This window comes from Drosophila novamexicana, unplaced genomic scaffold, assembly GCF_003285875.2.
Source record: "Drosophila novamexicana strain 15010-1031.04,08,12 unplaced genomic scaffold, DnovRS2.1 tig00000644-arrow-pilon, whole genome shotgun sequence".
NCBI lineage: Eukaryota > Metazoa > Arthropoda > Insecta > Diptera > Drosophilidae > Drosophila > Drosophila novamexicana.
In genome coordinates, this window is record NW_020824814.1 from 1,590,447 (window position 1) to 1,610,978 (window position 20,532).

Sequence of the window (20,532 nt, forward strand, 5' to 3'; positions counted from 1 at the left end):
CTCTCTCTCTCTCCCTTACACTTTTTTTATGTTTTCATTTCTTGGCCTCGTCGCGCGTTAATTGAATTTGCGGCATCGCTCGCCCGCTCCGCCCCAATCGTCAATCCCGTAGTCTCAACTCTTGGATACACCCAGTCGCGTCCAGTCTATTTGCTGCGCTATTTATTTAATTATATTGCCGCTCACTGACTCCGACACTGGTTACTTCTTCCATTGCCTTTCTAGCCAGCTATTTGCCTTCTCTTCATTTGGTTTTCAATAATAATTTGCATTTTTCAGTTTAGCTTAAACTTCATAGTTCCATAAGTTTAATTGCTTTTCTTTTTATTTGTTTTCTACCAGGAAGTAGTCGACTTTTTGCTTGAATAACCAGCGCATAATAAAACCAGGCATGCTTAGAGTGTGGCTACATTTCTCAATTTCGCTTAATACATTCTATTTTCACTAAGACCTTGTGCTCTTCTATGCAATTCTTAAATCAAAGAAATAGCTGTGGGTTTGTGCACTCGCTGCATAGCAAAGTTTCATACCAAGCCTCTGCATTATATCGCCCAGGCTGAAAATATGTGTTGCATACATTTAGGCCGCACATTAAATGGGTCCAGAATTGTTCACAAAGGTGCCATAATGTATCTTATTTGTGTTTTAATCGCAATCTATATTCAGATAAATGCTAAATCGATTTGCAAAAGACTTGTTTTAAGTGTAGTTAAAATATTTCCTTCCGTATACATAATTTATTTTATTTTTGCTCGTTTTGGTCTTTATAAAAATAATAATAAAAAACACACGCCGAGATATAGTGCCTAATACTTAAATATCGCAAATACTTGGATAGTACATTTGTAGGGGGAATTGATTACAATGTGATTAAAGGATTAAAGAGAATTTTACAATTGAAAGAATTTTACAATTACAATGTTACGACTAATATCTAAAGTTTTTATATATATTTTCATAAAAATATTAAAGCAAACATATTTTCAAGTTTGTTTATTTTTAGTTTTTCTTTCTTTTTTTCAAGTGTAATTTTTTAGTGCAAATTTGTTAGTTGCGACAGTTTCAAACTGTTTTCCGTATATATAACTTGTTCAGAATTTTTCACTGCATACTAATTTGGCACTTGTGGGATTTATTCGAAGTTGGAATTAAATGTAATGCTTTGAAATTGCTGTACTTTAGGTTTTATATTAAAAAATAAGCAAATTGCGTATAATATATACAATTAATACGAGAGGGGGACATAGAGTGGGGTGGGGGCTATATAATTATATAGTGTGCTATGTTACAGATTCAAGAACGCTTTTTATAAATATTTATTACAAATGATTTGTATAACAAAACTGCGTCTTAGAACTAATTAAATATTCGTATTTATTATTATTATTTTAATATATATATATATTATTTTTTTATTATTTATGACCAAATTTTGGTAGCAACTAAAAAAAACAAAAAACCTTTTTGTACACGCACAGTCACACACACACGCGCACACACATTCACACACATGCACATAAATTAGTTGTAGTTTGTAGTTATAGTTTTCAGTTTTAATTGTTAACTTGGCGAGACTCAATTGGCTCAGTCGAGTGCTAGATAAACCTATAAACCCATATATATATATATCCATATCAATCGTTGGCCATGCAATAGCCGGAATATGTTTGTATATTGTCCTCCAGAAAACTCTCGCCGGCTATAACGCCCGACTGTGTGTGATGGCTGGGACAGCGATGACCCTTGGGGCACTGGCATAGCGAATTGATGTTGACCTCGTCGAGAAACTCCTGACGTTTACGCACCGTAAACAGCTTGCACGGCTGCTTGCGCTGGCAGCGTAGGCGCTGTTTAGAGTTAGAAGAACAGGTAGGCAGAGCTTAGCTGGAGGGATTCGACTGGATTTTGGTGGGCTAACTTACCGTCAGCGGGGAGCAGGCGAAGAGATAGCGATAGGCTGTGCTGCTGTTGGGCACTGGCTCACGTTTGGCTAGATAGGTGACCGAGTTCTTGGGACAGCGACAGTGCACGATCTGCTCGGTGACATTCAGCTCCGCGGCGGTGGTCAGTGTCCAGGTGTAGTCACGGAAATGCCTGCAAAGCGGATGCAACAGGGTCAGCAAAGGGTGCAAAGGTTAGCTACAGCTTCAAGTTTAACTCACTTGCAAACGGGCAGCTTGTGCACCGGCTGGCACAGCTTGTAGTGCCTGGTCTTGTCGGCTATGGTGTGGCCATCCTCTACGCCCAGGTTGCTCGGGCAGCCGCCTATAAAGCTGGCTGCTTCCTTCAGACCGCGATGACCGGAGTGGCGCATGTGCGTCGCGCCGCGTGCTGGCGCCTGGGGCAGCTCGTTGTCCGCCAGCTCCTCGTAGGCCGGCGGCAGCGCCTCGTTGTAGTCCGGCGAACGTTCCACATAGTCGCCAGCAGATGGCAGTTGTAGTTCATCTTCGTAGACAGCGCCCAGTTTCTGCATGAGCTTCTTCAGATGCAGACTCTCGTACTTCTTGTCCAGCAGCAGGCGCTTGTGCTGCAACAGTTTCTCCTTCTCGTAGTAGCTGCGATACTTCTGGCGCTCAGCCAACGTGCCATGCGGGTGCTCATGATGATGCACTATGACATTGTTGGGCATGCGATTCGATTCGGGACAGCGACACTGGCGCTCTATCCAGGGTGTCTCGTACAGGTCGATCTTGGAGCAGACCGCATTCGGTGCACACACGGGCAAATCAGCCTCGGAGTCCTGTAGGAAAAAAGAGCAGGAGAAACTTAGTTACTGGCAGTTTTCAAGTTGATTTCAGTTTTCCTTTGACGCACTCTAAATACGCCTCTTTTGTATGCCACATTTGCATAGCCAAGTGGCAGCACGTCGTCGAATCTGAACAAGTCATTGAAATAATTTCATTCATGGCCAGCCCAGCCAAGAACTGCCCAGCAGAAGAGCCCGACAAGAGCGGGCATTGGGTTTGCTCTAAGTTTGAAGTGCCCATTTGTAGGCCATTCAAAGCAATAACAGACCGTGGGGGTTGGTGGGTGCAGGGGGAACCAAGTGAAAGGCAGACCCTAGACAGAAGCTACTCGGACTGTAGCAGAAGGCAGCTACCGATTGTGGGCTACTCTGTTGGCTCTTATGGATTAAGAGCATAATTATAAAAACATATGTAAACGAATCTTATCTTTCAAGTAGATAATAAGCAATCATTATACTCGTTGATTAGAACCAGCAAAAAGAGATCAATCAATCCAAATGCCTATCAGCTCTGAAATCTATGCTCGGCCGACCCACAGTTTGTCTAACCCAAGCAAAACTATTTGCTACTAATCCTATATACTCGATATGCCATTTGGAAATGGAGTATTAAAAAAAGTTCCTTTGAGGACAACAGCTTCTAAGTATAACTTGATTAACATATGTGCCCATCCTAACTATGCCATATCAACCCTCTATCCTCCAGCAATGTGGGTGTGTTTGTTTGTTTGTTTGGGCTTCTTTGAGTCCATTCTGTTCATTCTGTAAACATCCAAAGCAGATACTTTTCATTAATTGAATTCCAAACGCTACGCATGTTGTTCTCTGTTGAAGCGAATGTGCTTCGTGTGTGTGTGTGGGTGTCCTTACACCTTGTTTACTTAATCCTATTTTATTCCTAGCTCTCTCTTGGTTCACATAAAAGCTTATGTTAGTATCTTGTTGATCCTCTGCTCGCTATAAACATAAAACTCAACTCGCAACTGCGGACTTTTAGTTTTGTTTTGTTTTGTTTCACAGTCGATTCGCTTGCTTTTTATGATGTGCTCCTCTGCTCTTGTCATTTATCCCTCTCATTTGATTTTATTGTATGGCACTCTGGCGACAACAACACGCACGCATATGAGCAACAACAACAACAACAACAACAAACACAACAACAACAACAACAGGTTTCCAATGAAATTATCGAAAGCAATCAATTTTTTAAGTGGAACTTCTTTCAACTGGTACCTTTTTGACAACTCTCTTGATGTTGTTGTCGCTGGATTGGGTCCTTTTCTGTTTTGGTACTTTTTATACCCTGTAACCGAATGGGTAAAGGCAGTCTGACGAACTGGGTCTGAATTGATGTCAAGTATAAGAAATTTAAACGTAACTTCTATAATACGACATTTTGCTTCTTCGATAGCTTCTACCATTTTATCGAAATCGATAAATTTGTGTTTCTTCGGAATATCTCGAGGATTATAAGGGCTACAAGCACTAAATTTGTTATGTAGGTTCTCGTGGAGTATACACACATGAAAAACATTTCACTTTTTATATAACTTCCGAAATTTTAAAATATTTTTATTAACATCGTTTGAAGAATTGATTTTTGCTATACAAATTTCTTAATGATTTTTATGTCGATAAATACCTATTAATTTTGCGTAGCTGTCTATAGGGTATCTTCTAGTTGGGCACCCACCGCTAGAGCATTTTAATTTTGCTTTTTATATTGTTTGGTCTTTTGTTTGGTTTCGATTTCAATTTGATTTTGTGTTTTTTCCCCCATTTCTTTCTGATTTGTATTCAAATTATTTTTATAATGAAATCAATAGGCCGTTTCCAGGCGTTCTCGTTGTGAAGTGAGTTGCACCTGCCTCTGGGCACAGCTACCTGCGCGTCCTGATCCCATTCCCTTACTCTGTCTCCTCTCCTCTCCTCTCTTTCTGCTGCTGCTTCGTTTACTTAGCGCGTCCGTGTCGTACCGGAAGTCCGGAAGTGATTTAGTGCAGGCGACCGCCTGGCGGAAGTAAATAAATATGTAAGTGCAGCACACACACACACGCACATGTGTGTGTTCATTCAAAAGGGATTAGCACTGCGCTGGGTCGAACCGGAAGTAAAGCAAAGCCAAAGCCAAACAGGTTGCCTTGCCTGACCTTTTACCTTTAGCTTCCTCGCTCTCTCACTCTCTTTCCTCTCTCTCCCTCTCTGTCTTTTGCGGAAGTTATACGCCGTCTGCCCTAATGTCCTCTACTACCTTCTGATTTGCTTTATTAGTTTTATTTACTTCCGCTCACAATTTACTTCCGCATTTTGCTGGAATTGAAGCGAAAAATCGCGCATTTCTCACGCGTTTTTGACCTACTTTTTTTTTTATTTTTGGCGGCACCTGCCCCCTTCTGCCAGCTGCAGCTAGTTCCTGCTCTTGTTTAGCCTTAACCCTTTGTTGACAAAATTTTTCAAGCATATGCCAAGCTTTGTTCATGCATTATGTGGATGCCCCATTGGAATTCCCGGGGGCTGGGCACTTGAGGGAAGCCTTTGTCGTGCTGGCAGGATATGCTTATGTAAGGAGCTGTCTGTCTACGCTGCCGGGCTGTAAGCAGCGTGGGAAATTCTTTGAAATTCGAGCATGTTTATTGACAACCCCCTCCCCTCTCCCTCCTTCCCAATCATGCCTTGCTGCTACCTCAACTGGGGGTAGCTGGAATCATGCTGCGCCTGGAAGTGGCACTTCTGAGAAGCCGTTAAACATACACCTGCTGAGTTTACCATATTGATAAGCAAATATGTGTGTGAGTGTGTGTGTCTTAGAATGGGGCAAACATGGCAGTAGCGTGCGCCCCCCTTTGCTACTCGCTGCTGGCCGAAATCTTGGCAAGAGATAAACAACAAGGCGAGCCAAAGTCGAAGAAGTCACAGTCAAAGTTTATGCCCAGACAGTAAAAGTTGCTGCTGCAAAAGAAAACAAAACTCAGACACATACACAGACCGGATATCCGGTTTAACGCGAGCAAAAAGGGTGGGGCACAGCAGTAGCACACGTGGAGTCGCCGCCGCCCGCTGCTGCTGCTGCTGCTGCTGCTGCGACACTTTATAATTTGCTCGGAGCAGCACGCGCGCGCGTTCCACAAACAATTAGCCTCATGTGTGTCAAAGTGCAAGAGGAGACTAAAAGCCAAACGGGCCGGGGGCCAAAGGGCGCAGCGGAAGTCGAGACAAATGAATGGCGACCATGCAACGTGATGCGGCAAGCACCGAACAACTTTTTGACTGCCAACTGCCAACGGCTGCAAGAGCTTCGGCTTTTGAAGCTGCTTTAAGAGCTGTCAAAGGGTTTTACGCACGCTCGTTTAATTGAATCGAATTAACCCCCACAACCCCACCAAAACGCAGAAGATGATGATGATGAAGAAGAAGAAGTCGCAGCGCAACTGCCGCTTGTCATGCCTCATGTGGCTGGGGGCATGCTTGGAATTCTGCGCCTCAAGAGTTGAGCACCGGAAGCGCTGCTGCCACAAAGATGACAATGACTTATACAATATTTTGTATACCCTGTGGAAAGTGAGCGAATGAGAAGGTGTGGCATGAAATGGGGAAAGCGTTTGTAATAGATGGAAGAAGCCAGCTACAGGCTTGTAAAGGGTAATATATATATATATTATGATAGGATATTATATTCCATATGAACTCAGAAATTCTAAGAGCTCTAAGATCCCAAAAATATAAAAAAAATATAAAAATCAGAAACCATTCGACCTAGAGTCCAAAACTAGCCAGTTTTAGAACCAGAATATTTCTGGTTCCTGAAAACTCCGCCTTTTGCTCCTTAAGTTATTTTCTTCCTTGATGATATTTCTGTTTGTCTGCTTAATAAGAAATTGATAATATGAGCAAAAGTGCAGCGGAAAGACAGTCAAGTCTGTGTAAAGGGTATACGTCAGTCGAACATTGTTTTCTGTGACATTCCTGCTTGTTCTATGGCTGGCAATCGGGTGTGCGAGGGGCAAGCGTAATTTAGTCAGTTGCATAGCTGGCATGCCAATGCATCGTGCTTGGGCTTTTGTCTTTGTGCTGGCTCCAGCTCCAGCCCCTGCCCCCTCCTCCCCGCTGCTCTGGCTGCCACTCATTAGCCAGCCGGCTTGGGGGAAGCCTTTGATTGTCGCTTAGCGGCGACAGCGTAATTTGAGCCTGTGGAGCTAACTGACTGACGGACTGACTAGCTGGCTGGCTGCTGCGCTGTTAGGCAGTGTGTACTGTAGACAGTGGGTACTGGCTGCTGCACCTGCCGCTATCAATAACCCAAACGGCTTGACATGACGCGCGCAAAATGCCAACAAAAGGACTTGCCACAAAGGATCGACCTGCTTTGTATGTGTATGCGTGAGTGTGTGTGTGTGTGTGTGTGTGTGTGTGTGTGTGTTGCCAATCAGTGACATAAATTTCTCGAATGCCGGAAGAGCTGCCTAAAGAAATGCTGGGCATGTCAGCGCGGCTGGCAGGGATCGGTGTTTGGTTCCCATGAGGGCGTTGACGCACAAAGACGCACACGAACGGATGACGTGGGACGGACGGACGCCGGCTGCTGCACATGCGCCGTCGAGACGCTGCCGTTGCTGCTGCTGCTGCTTCAACTGATCTTCGTAGCCGTTAGACACTTGTGGCAGGCGGCTGCCGCTGTGGCAGGTAGTTTTGCCCGTGCAACAATCAGCTCTAGCCGGGCCGTTGTCTGTGCGGCTCTCTACTGTTATCTTTTGTCTGTACGTTAATGATTTTTCTATGCATTTCCTTTTACTTGTATTATTACTAGTTTTTGTGTTTTTTTGTTGTTGCTTCCACATTTTCCCCATGCGCAAGAATTATGCAATCTGGCGTCGCACATGTGGCCAGATCTAACACAGATGCGCAACATTGTCTGGGTCTGGGGCTGGGTCTGGGCTCGGGCGCGGAAGTGCCGTTTGGTCACCTCACGCTGTTTACACGAAAATTCAATTAAAATTGGAAATTGTTTTTTACGGAGCGGAAGCGGCGGCTGCTGTCGCAACTGGCAGAAGCTTCTAACCGAAGTGCGGAAGTCACACGGAAGTTGTTTCGGCCAGCGGCAGCGGCAGCAGCCACAACTTCCAACACAACATCCACTTAATCTTCATCCGCCTCTCAAAATTGTTTGGTTATTTGTTTGTATTTTCTTCTTTTCGGACCAAGAAATTCCAATGAAAACATTTAAACTACGACTGGGCTTGGGATTGCCGCCGAACAGCCAGCCGGAAGTAAGCTGATTCTGTTCTTATTCTTCGCCTGCCGCACACATATTTTGCATAGCCCAAGACTTGGACCTGGTCTGGTTCTGGCTCTGGATCTGACTTCCAGCTCAAATGTAGCCTGCAGTGGGTAGGACCCGGCCGGGCGGGGGGAGTTCGGCTTACTGGGAACTGGCCGTGCCACTTTGGCGCGCCTTAACGGAAACTTGCCAACCTCAACGGCAAAATACAAAAACAAGTAAGAGTGCTTCGGTCGGGGTTGAACGACTAGCCAATGCCCTGTAGCCAGCTTTCAATTGTCTTTATATGATAATCTACCTTTATCCAGCTTCTCAGCTGCCTTATGGGAAATTAAGAATATATTCTTAAATGACATTTATGTTAATTCATTCCAACTTCTGCATATATCATATATGAAGTATATTTTTGTCTGAACCTCTGAACCAAAACCTCTTAAAATACTCGAGAAAATTCGGAGAACCAACAAGCACATTTCTGCCTTCTGCTTCATTTACTTTAAATCATGACCCTCACCAACTTCAAGCACATCATGCTCATTTTCAAACTCTTTTCAAAGGGGTATCGGGTGAGGCAAAACAAAAAAATTTCATTCATAAAAGCGCAAAAATGCCAAAAGGAAGCAACCGCAGCACAAAAACGGTCACTGGACGTCGTCATTGTGCAGGGGTTGCTGCGGCAGCTGCGGGGCACGTCTGACCGAGGGGGGGGATCGGGGGATGTGTATAGTTTATGGATTGGTTAGGAACGCTGCTGGGGAACTGGTTTGCCAGTTTGCGGGCCAATTGCAGCTGAAGTGGGCATCTCGCTCGAGCATGTTGCTGCCGTTGTCCATTGTTATTGTTGCTGTTGCAGTTGCTGGCAGCAGCAGCAGCAGCAGCAACGGCAGCAACAGTGGATTTTGCGTAGCTTGTTGATCGTCACAATTAATAAACGTCTACGCACACGGACATCCACTAACCACATCCACATTCACATTCACATTCTGTTGCACATCCTCAGCCGCAACGGAAAAAAGCAATTCATTCATACAGACAAAAAGGGGAGACAACAACAACAACCACAGCAACAACAGCAGCAGCAACAGCAACGTGGCATAGTTGTTGCCTTTGCAATTGTTGCTTTAGCGAAACCGCAAAATGTTGCTGCCGGTCTGTAAACATGTTGCTGGCGGTAACTGTTGCTGCTGCTGCCGTGGCTGCTGCTGCTGTTGTCTCCTTTTACGCTTTGCTAAATAAATCAATCTTGGCTGCCTTCTCTATTGTTGCTGTTGCTGCTGTTTTCAGCATTTTTATGAATGAAAAGTTGCTGCCGCTTGTTGTTGCTGCTGTGTGTGCGTGCTGCTGCTGCTGCTTGTTGCCGCAGTTTTTCGCAATTTTTAATGAATGACAGCAGCAGCAACAATTGCGCGTAGCTTTTTGTTGTGGCCGTTTTTTTTTTGTTTTCGATCGCTCGCTTCGTCTGTTAATTACGATCGAGTTGCAGTTGCTGGCCGCCCCACCCCGCCATGCGGCGCACCAAACCAGTCTGTTGTTTTGTTTAATGAACACATGCGCAGTTGTTGTTGTTGCCGTTGTTGTTATTGCCCGCGCGCGGTTTTTATGAATGAATGAATCAACAACAACAGCAGCAGCAGCAATACGCGCCCCGTTTGCGTATTTATAGTTATTTATTTTTGCTGCCGTCGCCAGCCGCTGTAAACAATGCGCCTTTGGCACGTAATTAGCACACTTACAGATAGCAGCAGCAGCAACAACAACATGCCACGGCAGAAGCAACCAAATTGGAACGTGTCCGTCAATAAATGTAACAAGGTCTTGGCTGAAACGGAAACTGGGCAACAGCAGTCGATGATCAGAGCAACATTTCCGCTAGCTTTTCCAATGTGTTGCTCTTGCACCCCGCAGCAACATGTATCGAATTCGTATATGTTTTTTGTTTTTTTTTTTTCTTCTTTCATTTGGTATTTTATCAAAAATTGTTACAAGTCGCATACAAAAAAAATGTTGACTTGGCGCGCGCGCCAGTTCCAAACTTGAGCCGATTGCCTCGAGCAACACGACAGAAACAACAACAACAACAGCAATAGGTGCAACAACAACAACAACAACTTGGAGCGGGGTAAAAAAAAAAGTGGGCAAACTAGTTTTTCGGTATCCGAGCATCCGTTGGCTCAGGTTGTAGTTGGCTTTCAGGCATTTTTCTGAATGAAGCTCACTAAAAATTGTGAACTGGAATTTTTTTTAGGTGAATAATTGTGCTATGCTATAGCTGTTGTTGTTGTTGTTGCTGTTGCTGTTGTCATTGAGGTTGTTGTTGTGCGTTTTATGCTAATGCGTTAGACATTATTAAAAATATGTTTGCTCATAAGTGCACCGCGAGAAAAGTGCACCTTTTAATGCAAGTGCTCTAAAGTATATGTTATTTATTTCCACTATTCCCCTCAGTGTATGAGAAATTACGTGCTCTTGAATTCTTGCTAGAATGCTATAGAAATTCTAGTCTATTTACTCATCTCTTTTTTATATTAGTTAAATATTTGTTGTTCCTCTAATGGTAATTTTCGCTCAGTGTATTTCATATGCTAAACGCAGCTAAGAAATTTGGCTTCTGTGCTTGTTGAATTCTTTGTGGCATAATAAAAAGTCCAAAGTCTATTTTATTTAAATATTTATTTTGCTTTTGATTAGATTCTATTTAGATAATTTTCGCTCAGTGCATGATTTATGCCAGACATAGCTAACAACCGCAGCGGCTGTTGTTATTATTATTGTCTACTCTCTTCGGACATTTGATTGTATTTTATTTTTCTTGTTTTCGCTTTGAATCACATTGAATAATTTCTAAATTTAGCATAAAAAACATTCCCCGACGTGAAAGGCATGGAGAAAAAATATAAAAAAAAAAAAAAAAATTATAAAAGAATGCGAAAATAAAAAACGAAACCCCTCTAGAAGTTCAAGTCGTAATATGAGCTACGCTTCGAACTGGAACTCTGGAAGTCTCTGGAATGCGCGTTTGTAAGTCGTGATAGCTCGTGATTATTGATTAACGCGACTTACACATTGAAGATGTTTTACGGCCAGAGATCAGTTACACACACACACACACAACCATAACGACCTTCAAGCTAGTGTTACCAAAAACAACACACACACATGCATGTAGGATATAATATAGTATGATTCGGCTTTGAAAGCCAGTTATCATAAGGCTCGTAAATTTTTATGACGACACTTTTATTGTGAATGCCTGCGGCGGAATTATCATAAAAATGCCCAAGATAGCAAAAATACAAAATTGTAGACAGTTGTGGCCATTGTTGTTTTTTTTTTTTTTAAAAAAAAGGGCGTGGCTCGAGTTTCGTTTCGATAAACAACTGTGGCTCACATTGCGCATACGCACAGTTGGCCATATAAAAAATAAATAAAAATGCCGTTTTCACACCTGGCTGGCAACAAGAATAACAATAAAAGCACCCACGTGTCTGGCTCCGTTCGTCCGTCCGTTCGTCTGTCCGTTCGACTGTCAGCTGAGACATGTTTATGCTTGATTTGTTTATGCATTTCTCAGTCAATTGGAATTCTTAGCTCGGCCAGGCACTTTGCCTAACTCATGCCAAGATCTTAACAACATGTCATTCATGTTGTTGGCGTCAGCCAGCAGCAACATGCCAGCAGCACGCCAGCAACAGCTCGAGTTTTAGCCGCTTTTAGCCATGCCACGCGCACAGCGACAACTTTTCGAGTTGTTTAAGCCAAATATGCGTAGCTGATCTGCTTGTATATGGCCAACAAATCAACGTTGTTGCTGTGGCTGTTGCTGTTGTTGTTGGCATTACCCATTCAAACATTTGGACGCTCTGTCGCTTTGCCATTCAAACATAGATTGACTTGCCCAACGAAGCGAAACGCAGTCGCAGTCGGCGTCGCAGTTAGCGTCGCTGTCGTTGCCGTCCCATCAGCGTTTTACGTTTTCATTCATTCGTCGTCGTCGTCGTCGTGGTCTCCTGGCCCCTCCGCTCGCACCTTCTGTCACTCCTCGAACAGTCACAGTTCTCGCCCATTCATCGCTGGCAACGCCATTTGCCATCGCTTCGTCGTATTTCATTCATGAATTTTCTTTCATTCAGCTTTGGCCGTCCCCCCCTCACGCCCCTTTCTCTCTCTCTCTCACTCCAAAAACACACTCTCTGCAGCTGTCTCGCTTGCACACACAACAATCTCCCTGCTGCTGCTCGCTTCACGTTCCTGTCTGTTGTTGTTATTATTGTTGAAAACATTTTTAAATACCGGAACTGAATGTTTAACGCTTTTAAGCATGGGAACTTTTTGTTTTCTTCTGCAAAGAAAAAAACTTTATCTAGCTAGCTCCCGCTCTCTTTCTCTCACACACTCGCACTGCCTCTCTCTGCGCTTCTCTTAGCGATTGTTTTGTTCTTCGAACAGGAATTTTGGCTTTTTTTCTATTTTAGGCGTTGTTCTTGCCTCTTTTTATGCCTTCCAAAATTTATTGCAGACATACGGATTTTGAAATTTATGGGCCACGCTGATGGTGCGTCTCCGAGCCATGCCGAGCCCAGCCGTAGCGGTAGCTATGTGTGTTTTTTAGCTATTGCGATCTAGCTGGAGGCTAGATTTACGATTGGATTACTACGTTTAACAAATAGAGAAAACATACGAAAATCTGGGAATAATAATAATAATAATATTTATAAAATATGTTTTTCGAACAGGCTAAAGAAAAGGATTCTTAACTTTAGCAGAAATCAATATTTATATATTTTCATGGGAGCTCTTCCAGAAGATAGCAAATAATTATAAATATTATTTTAGCTTTCGAAATTCTTATGTTAAGTTAAGACTGATTTGTTAATCTGTTTATTTTGAATATAGCTGGACTTAAATATTCGGATTAACAACAACAAAGTATAGGATTTTTCGAAAGAAGTCATTTCTTAATCTTGATTTTCGTATATAGTTGGGTTTTTTTTATTTAAGGAATTCTGCTGACATCTGACTGGCTGCACTTAAGGAAACACATGCTATGTACTGAAATATTCGTAGTAAATTCTAGCATTATTATGTTAAGTGTGGCTAGTTCAAAGAATTGTTAGCAAAAGCAAAACAACGTATTCAACTGACATTCACTAGTCTGGGAAATCTGAAGTTATTTTGGGAATCGTTCTTTTAACTGCATTGTTTTTTATATATCACAGTATGTTGTCCTTATTTTGATCATAATTTCAGTTTTTTTTTGAAAATCTACCCTTTGCCATAATGATTCCAATTGCTGACATTATGTTTGCATTACTTATAATGATTCGTATCACTTGCAAGTTGGAAAATAAATTGACTCTTTTTTCGTTCTCTCAGTGTATAGTTAGCCTCATTTCTTTGACTTGTTTAGAGTGTCAATATTTTTGTGTTGATTGTTGTTGATATTTCACGCCTCAGCCTCAACTAGGGAGTGTTGTTTTGTTTTTGTTTCCAAACGAGGTTTGCTGGATATGAGTCTATGATTTAAGCCGAGCATGTATAGGGAAAACAACTGCAGCTAGTTGCATGATTTATGGGCTAGGTTACAATAAGTTTGATTGAATGTTCGCTTGAACAACTGTTGCTGCTGTTACAGCAAATTTTTCGTGGAAAGATCGTATCGAAGCCGAGCTTGGGGCGCAACTTGGCTTAGTCATGCGGCGCGTTGTTCGTGCCTCAACATATTGAACTCTTGACCCGCAGCACTAATTGTTTTATAAGGTATCGCAATTGCTCAACGCTGAATTTAATTGATCAAATGCGACGACAACAACAGCAACAACAACAACAAATGACATGGAAAACATTGCGAGGCAACAAACAACTTTCATTTTTCATATAGAGCGAGCGATGTTGCTGCTGTTGCTGCTGCTGCTGCTGCTGCTGCAGTTGCAATTAAATGTGCCCCGTTTTGGTGGGTGTCAAGTGTAATGGCTTTTCAGAACGTCAATCTCCATAGGGCGGCAGCTAAATATAGACAATGCCCAAAGCGAGTTACAGCCACAGCCCCATGTCGCAAACCTGCTGTTGGCGGCATTTATTTTATTTTTTTTTTGTTTTTTCTACAACTTTTTGGCGTGGGCTATCAGCCAGTTACAAATGGCAATAACAACAACTAACTTGGCTAGCAAGTCGCTGGAGCAGGTGTCGCTGCTGTTGCTTTTGCCGTCGCCGTTGCATTATGCAATCGCCGACAAGTTGTTTGCATAGATCAATGCGAAAAGGCGCTGTTGTTGCCGTTGAGCAGCAACTGTTGCTGTTGTTATTAGCAGCTCCCTCTCTCTCTCTCTCTCTCTCTCTCTCTCTCTCTCTCTTTATCTCTCTCTCTCTCTCTATCTCTCTCGCTCTCTTTGTCCCTCTCTTTACTTACCCCAACTTGGTAGAGTATGCGCATATCCTTGACGCTGTGCGCATGCTTGTTGCTGCTGCTGCTGCTGCTCAGTCGATGTTGCTGCTGCAGCATTTGGCGCGCACGTCGTCCCGCCTGTATGGTAGGCTCCAGCTCCGACTGTTGCTGCTGCTGCTGCTCCGCTGAGATGCTGACCACGGCAATAGTTAGCGGCTTTTCGCTGCTTGGCCTCGCCGTGCTGCTGGTGGTTGTTGTTGCTGCTGCTGCTGCTGCCTTGGGCGCACCTGTTAGCTCTTTGGGATCGTAGATGGCATATTCCAAGCTCTTGTGCTTGGCATCGCTGTCAGCGCTGGCCGTTGGCGTCAGCTCGTACACCTCCAGCGGCAGGCGCGTGCTCTGTGCGCCGCCTGTCAACATCAGCAGCAGCAACAGCAACGGCAACGGCAGCAACATAAGCCGCAGCAACAGCAGCAGCGAATGCGCACGTATGCTGGCCATTGTGTGTGTGTGTGTGTGTTTGGGTGTGTTGTGCGGCTGCGGTTGTTGTAATTGACACTTTTTTGTGGGGTTTTTTTTTGTAAGCAACAGCCTCCGTTGTCGTTGGCAAATCGAAACGTTGATTGTTTTTCTTTTTATTAATATTATTATATTTTGTCTGTTTGTGCTTTGGCTACAATTGCAGTTTGGCTTTAAGTGTTGTTGTTGTTGTTGTTGTTGTTGTTATTGCTGGTTTAAATTAGCCTTGGTCAGCAGCAACGGCCGCCTGGCCCAGTGGCTGGCAACATGCTACACACACACACAACGCGATCAATTTACAAAAAATATAAAATCAGGTTTAAGGCAACGATCGATGAACGATTATCGTTGAATTAATTAACGATTGTTGCTGCACTGCGCGCATATACACCTACAGGTATATAGTATATTCTTTTTTTTGTCGATTTCGTTGTAATATTTGATAGAAAACACAAAAACACGCGTCTCAACGAGTTTTGTGGCACGCGGTCAACTGCTCGTCGTCTGCTCTGTGCAACCTCACAATTCGAACTGATCAAACAGAAAAACGAACGACGGCAACTTCAACTGCCGCCGAGCGTAGAGCGTGTGTGTGTGTGTGTAAATGAGTATCTGTGTGGCCAAGACTTGAATGAACGCACACACACACACACACAAACAGCGGCAGCGACTGCGACTGCGACTGCGACGGCGACGTTGTCGGCCGCAGCGTTTGCTATGAATGAATGAATGTTGCGAGCAGCGACGCCGGCAGCACAGCATCCCTGGTGTGCGTGAGTGTGTGTGTGTGTGTGTTGGTGTGCGTGTGTATCTATGTGTCTGCTGCTGTTGCTCGTTTGCACTGCAGCCGGCTCGCGTGCTGAGCGCTTGCCCCGTCGCCTGAGGCCTGCGGCCGGCCAATGCGTCGAACGATGCATCCTTTTGGCCGTTTTTGCTTGTGTTTATTTTATTTTATTTTCTCTGTTTTTTTTTTTTTGTTTTTTTGTTTTACTCGTTTGTTGTTTTTGTCATTTTTACTACGACCGGAAACTAATTCCTGCCCAGCGACATTGTCTGCCGCGGCCGCTTCTCCCTGTTGTTGTTGTTGTGGGTTTTTTTAAGTTGCCTCCGTTGCTGCTGGCAGCTCGGTTGGTTGTTTAATTTCGCGCGCATGCCAAAAAATAAGCAAGAAAACAAATCTGAGACTCGTCTTCGGCCTCACGTTGGAGATTGGTCTGATGGCCAGTTTCAGGCGAAAAGCGCGCGCTTCTTAAGAAAGCGCGCCAATTTTTATGGGCCTAGCGATAAGATTTCATTTCGTTTCCATTTTCATTACCCAGCTTTAGTTGGGCCCTTAGCAAGCTGAAATTCAGTCAACTTTTTCTATCAAATTGAGCGTATTTTCAACTGAATTCCACAAGTCAACATTCTTATCATTCGATATGTTGGGTCCCATATTTGGCTGACAATTCACATGGTATAGTTCTTCGGCAAATTCAGTTCTCATATTTTTGTATATATAAAAAGTATTTTCTATCAAGCTGGGCTTATTTTCAACTGAATTCCACTAGCCAACATTCTTATCATTCGACATTGGTTCATACATTTGGTTAAGTTCTTGGAACACTTTATTTGACAAAATTCTACATAAAAAAAATATTGATTAATATTGATCGAATTCATTTGAAAAATAATCAAAAAATGTCTCTTCAAATGAAATACAGATTTTCGGAGTTTCTTTCTCATTTGATATTTCAACAGATATTCTACACCTCATTAAATAAAATATTAAATTATATTTATTTAGTTTTATTTTTAAGTACGCCGCACTTTAGTGAATGTTTATAACAACAAATGTCGCATTGCTGAACATTTCATTTATATTTATTATATATATTAAATTCGCAATTGTTTATTTATTTAATTTTTATACATATTGCCAACATTTATTAAACTCACAACTCTTTGCTGCCTGCTGCACTCATTGCAGGTAAAATGTATGCGGTTATTGGACGACGTCACGGCAAAATCCTATCGGGCGACCTAACCCAGGGCAGCGGCAATTTCGCGGTGACCTGCCTGCTGCCCGTCATCGAATCGTTCAACTTTGCCCAGGAGATGCGCAAACAGACATCTGGCCTGGCCTGTCCCCAGCTAATGTTTAGCCACTGGGAGGTAAGTGCAATCAACGCAGCTGTTGCTCCTGTTGCTGCTGCTCTTGTTGTTGTTGTTGCAATTGTTGCTGTTGTCTTTGATTTTTGGGCGCAAGTGCGCCACGCAGTCAAAATTACCCCTCTCGGGAGTCAGTGTCTGGCCATATGCCATGTGCGTGCTCTCTGCTTTGCGGTCTGTCTTTGGTCAGTAAAAATCTCAGTTTACCTTCGCTTTAACTTTTGCTACCTTCTGCTGAAGTCTTATAAGCTAAACCACAGCATCGGCATCGACAGCAGCAGCAGCAGCAGCGGCAGCAGCGACAACAGTTGCTCTGAAAGTTATATGGTCCATTTGAACTGCTGCAGCTGTGTGCAATATTTTATTCTTGTAAAAAGAGAGAGAGAAAAATCCAATGGAAAAAAAAGGGAACACATTTCAAGTGCCTGTTGTTAACGGCCTTTCCCCTGACCTTGTCGCGCAGAGCATTGTGGTTGGTAATACGCAGCCCAAAGTTGATCTCAATACCCACTTGGCAAGCGGATGGGCCCAAACAGCGGATGGGCTCGCTCAAAAAATGATTAATATAGACGCAGCACGCGCACACCCCACAAAAGTGTCGATTAGGTTTTAGCAAGAGCTCGCTTAACTAGCTTATAACTAAAACGAAATTTGATGAGAAGCTGGAGAAAGGCTAAAACCTATATTATCTAAGGATTAAACCCATGTTTAACAAAGATCTGAGCGATCTGTGACCCTTATATCTTACATCATATCTTTTCGTTCTTATAAAGTAAATTTTATATGAATAAACATTTTTATAGTAAGTAGCCTATTATATAGGTTTTGCTTCCGAGTAACAAATGTTTTAAAGAACTAAAATACTTATTATCTTACTATTCTAAAACGTTTATTTTTCATATTTTTATTTGCTATTATTTTATGTTATTATTTTTTTGTTTTTAAGCCAAATTTTTTTTTTATTTTTGTCGGGCATACAATAGTTCTCAATCGACGCAGGCCTTCCTTTGAGTGAATATCCTATAAATCACATGCTTTGTTATAATTTTACCTCCTATTCAGTTTGTTAACTGTTCTTGATTTATTGATGTCGGTTCTTTTTAGTTGAATATTGAACTTTGAGTTCATTCGACTGTAAAAAATCTTAAAGTAGTGAGAAGCAGCTTTCTCATGTGTACATATTTATATAAATATACGAGAGAAGTCAATGTATTTTCATGTCTCTATCCTCAGACTAAATCTCAGGACAATTGACTTCTTATGCTATTTTTTGCAGCCTTTCTGTGTGCGCCTCTGTATATGTATATATATACAAATAGGATATACAAATAGGATATAGGATATACACTACAAAATTCTGTATGATATCTATCGATTTCTTCATTCCTTCACAAATTGTTTTTCTTTGAGATTTTTATATAACATCAAAACCAATTCTTGTCTCAGAAGTCTTGGATGTACAATAATTACTAGAGATTGTATTCGTATCATACATTTAGGTCAGAGATTCCATATGCTGTTCTATGTAATATATCTCCATATGCCAGCTCCTTGATAGGCATTTTATTTAGTTACTATTTCTGTACTTCATGAAATCGCATTGTTGTTTCACTTGTCGGGTGTACAACAATCTCCAAGTGCGGGCGCTTGTATAGGTATGAGATGTGCATGTATGTGTGTGTGCGTGTGTGCGTGTGTGTGTGTGTGTGTGTGTGTGTGTGTGTGTAGTATATCGCCCAACCAATCGATAACAACAAGTTTTTGTATAATGACTTCCGGTGATTTTCTATTTCTCAGCTGAAGTTTAGCCGGCAACGTTGTCTACGGCGACGTTGTTGTTGTTGTTGTTGCTGTTGTTGTTGCTGTTGTCTTTTTGCTGCTTTCGTATAATTTCATACGCATTTCCAGCGTCCGTCGAATGGAGGTGGGGAGGTGGGCAGTGGGGGATGGGTTGGGGCCACATTTGTAACTTTCCGTGGCGTCTTGGTAGAAATCTAAACGGAAACTAGTTTGGCCAGCAGCACAAATAAGTGCATTATTAAGCCAATGGAAAGCTAAGGCCGTGTCTTTTCAGCAATTAGAATGCGACGACGACAACAGTCGCTGTGATGTGTGTCACCTGGCGATTGAGTTCGCCCATTTTTAAATGCCGCCGACATTTTCAACAACAATTAAACAGTTATGCCATGCTGCTGCTGCAGCACTTTCAAAGTACGCCCAATCGGCCAGCGTGTACGCCTACGCCCATGCCCATGCCCACGCCCACGCCCACATCCATAGAGCACTCGCATGCGTGAGCGTCCGTCCAAGACTGACCGCGGGCGTGGGCGCAGTTGTCACGTGCCCATAATAACAACGAAGGCGGCCTCGAGTGGGCCAAGTGGATGGCGGGTGGAGAGGAGGGGAAGTTGGTTACATTTAAATTTCTTGCCGCATCATGGCCTACAATGCGTTCGTTAAGCTGCAGTAACAGCAACAGCAACAGCAATAACAACAACAACAACCGCAACAACAACACCTGAGCACAGCCTCTGCAGCCTGACCCCGCTCGACGACCTTTCTGGCCGAACCGCAACGGCAACAAAAACTAATTTTCAGTTTTCATATAAACTTAAGTATATATTTTTCACTCACGTAACGCATTAAAGCCTCAAACACACACACACACACACACATATACACACTCTCTCACACACACAAACTGTGGTATGGCCAGCATAAATATCTTTGCGCGACGCTCCTTGTTGTTGTTGTTGTTGTTGTTGCTACTGTGGCCGTTGCTACCGTCTTGCGCGCTTTTGTTATTATTTGATTTTGTATACCCTGTAAAAATAGGACAGCATTGGGGTATGCTGTGCCTGCGGCAGGTATGTCATATGCGTTTTTCTTTAAACTATTGCTCTATGTGGATTGCATAAATCATCATACCCTGTAAAAGATATGACAGCATAAAGGGTATATAAGGTTTTAGGATTATGAAATCCAGGTGCGCATTTATTGCTTAATTATGCATGTAATTAGGTTATATACCAAGTGGAGCTAATGTCTAAGCAAATACTTCATTGTGAAATCTCTAGAAAAGATCTTGAAGATCTTATCAAATCGATAGGTTAAGCTGTAAAAACTACATTAGAAACTGGACAGCTGATGCCACTTTTCTGACTATACAAATCTATAGTATATATTTTGACAAAGAATATTACTAAAGATACTTAGAAATTGATCTTCATCAATAACCCTGCTATAATTCTTTGATGACAATTGTTCTATAAACTGGACACTTAATGCAACTCCATGGACTTCTGATTGTCTGTTACCTTCTGGATTACCTATCTTATATGCAGAATGCCCCTAATGACAATATAAGTTGTTCATTTCAATAAATTTATTTCATAAGCAGCGCTTCATAAACTGTAGTTAAATGAGATCTGCGTAATATAAAAGAATACATCATTGTTA

The 20,532-nt window shown here is 42.6% G+C and overlaps 2 protein-coding genes across 2 annotated transcripts in view; one reads left to right on the forward strand and one right to left on the reverse strand.

The window, feature by feature from the left end:
• The window catches only part of LOC115762925 (elongation factor-like GTPase 1), a 91,865-nt gene that overhangs the window by 61,788 nt on the left and 9,545 nt on the right, over positions 1-20,532 (forward strand). The window contains exon 5 of the mRNA XM_030705306.1: positions 16,892-17,076. Coding sequence (XP_030561166.1) covers positions 16,892-17,076 — 185 coding nt within the window. The remainder of the gene's footprint in view (positions 1-16,891; positions 17,077-20,532) is intronic.
• On the reverse strand, positions 1,506-14,904 carry LOC115762929 (protein giant-lens). The gene is made up of 4 exons (XM_030705309.1): positions 14,428-14,904; positions 2,163-2,740; positions 1,923-2,094; positions 1,506-1,847 (listed from the first exon to the last, which is right to left on the reverse strand). The coding sequence occupies exons 1-4, from the start codon at positions 14,902-14,904 to the stop codon at positions 1,635-1,637; spliced, it is 1,440 nt and encodes a 479-aa protein (XP_030561169.1). The 3' UTR covers positions 1,506-1,634.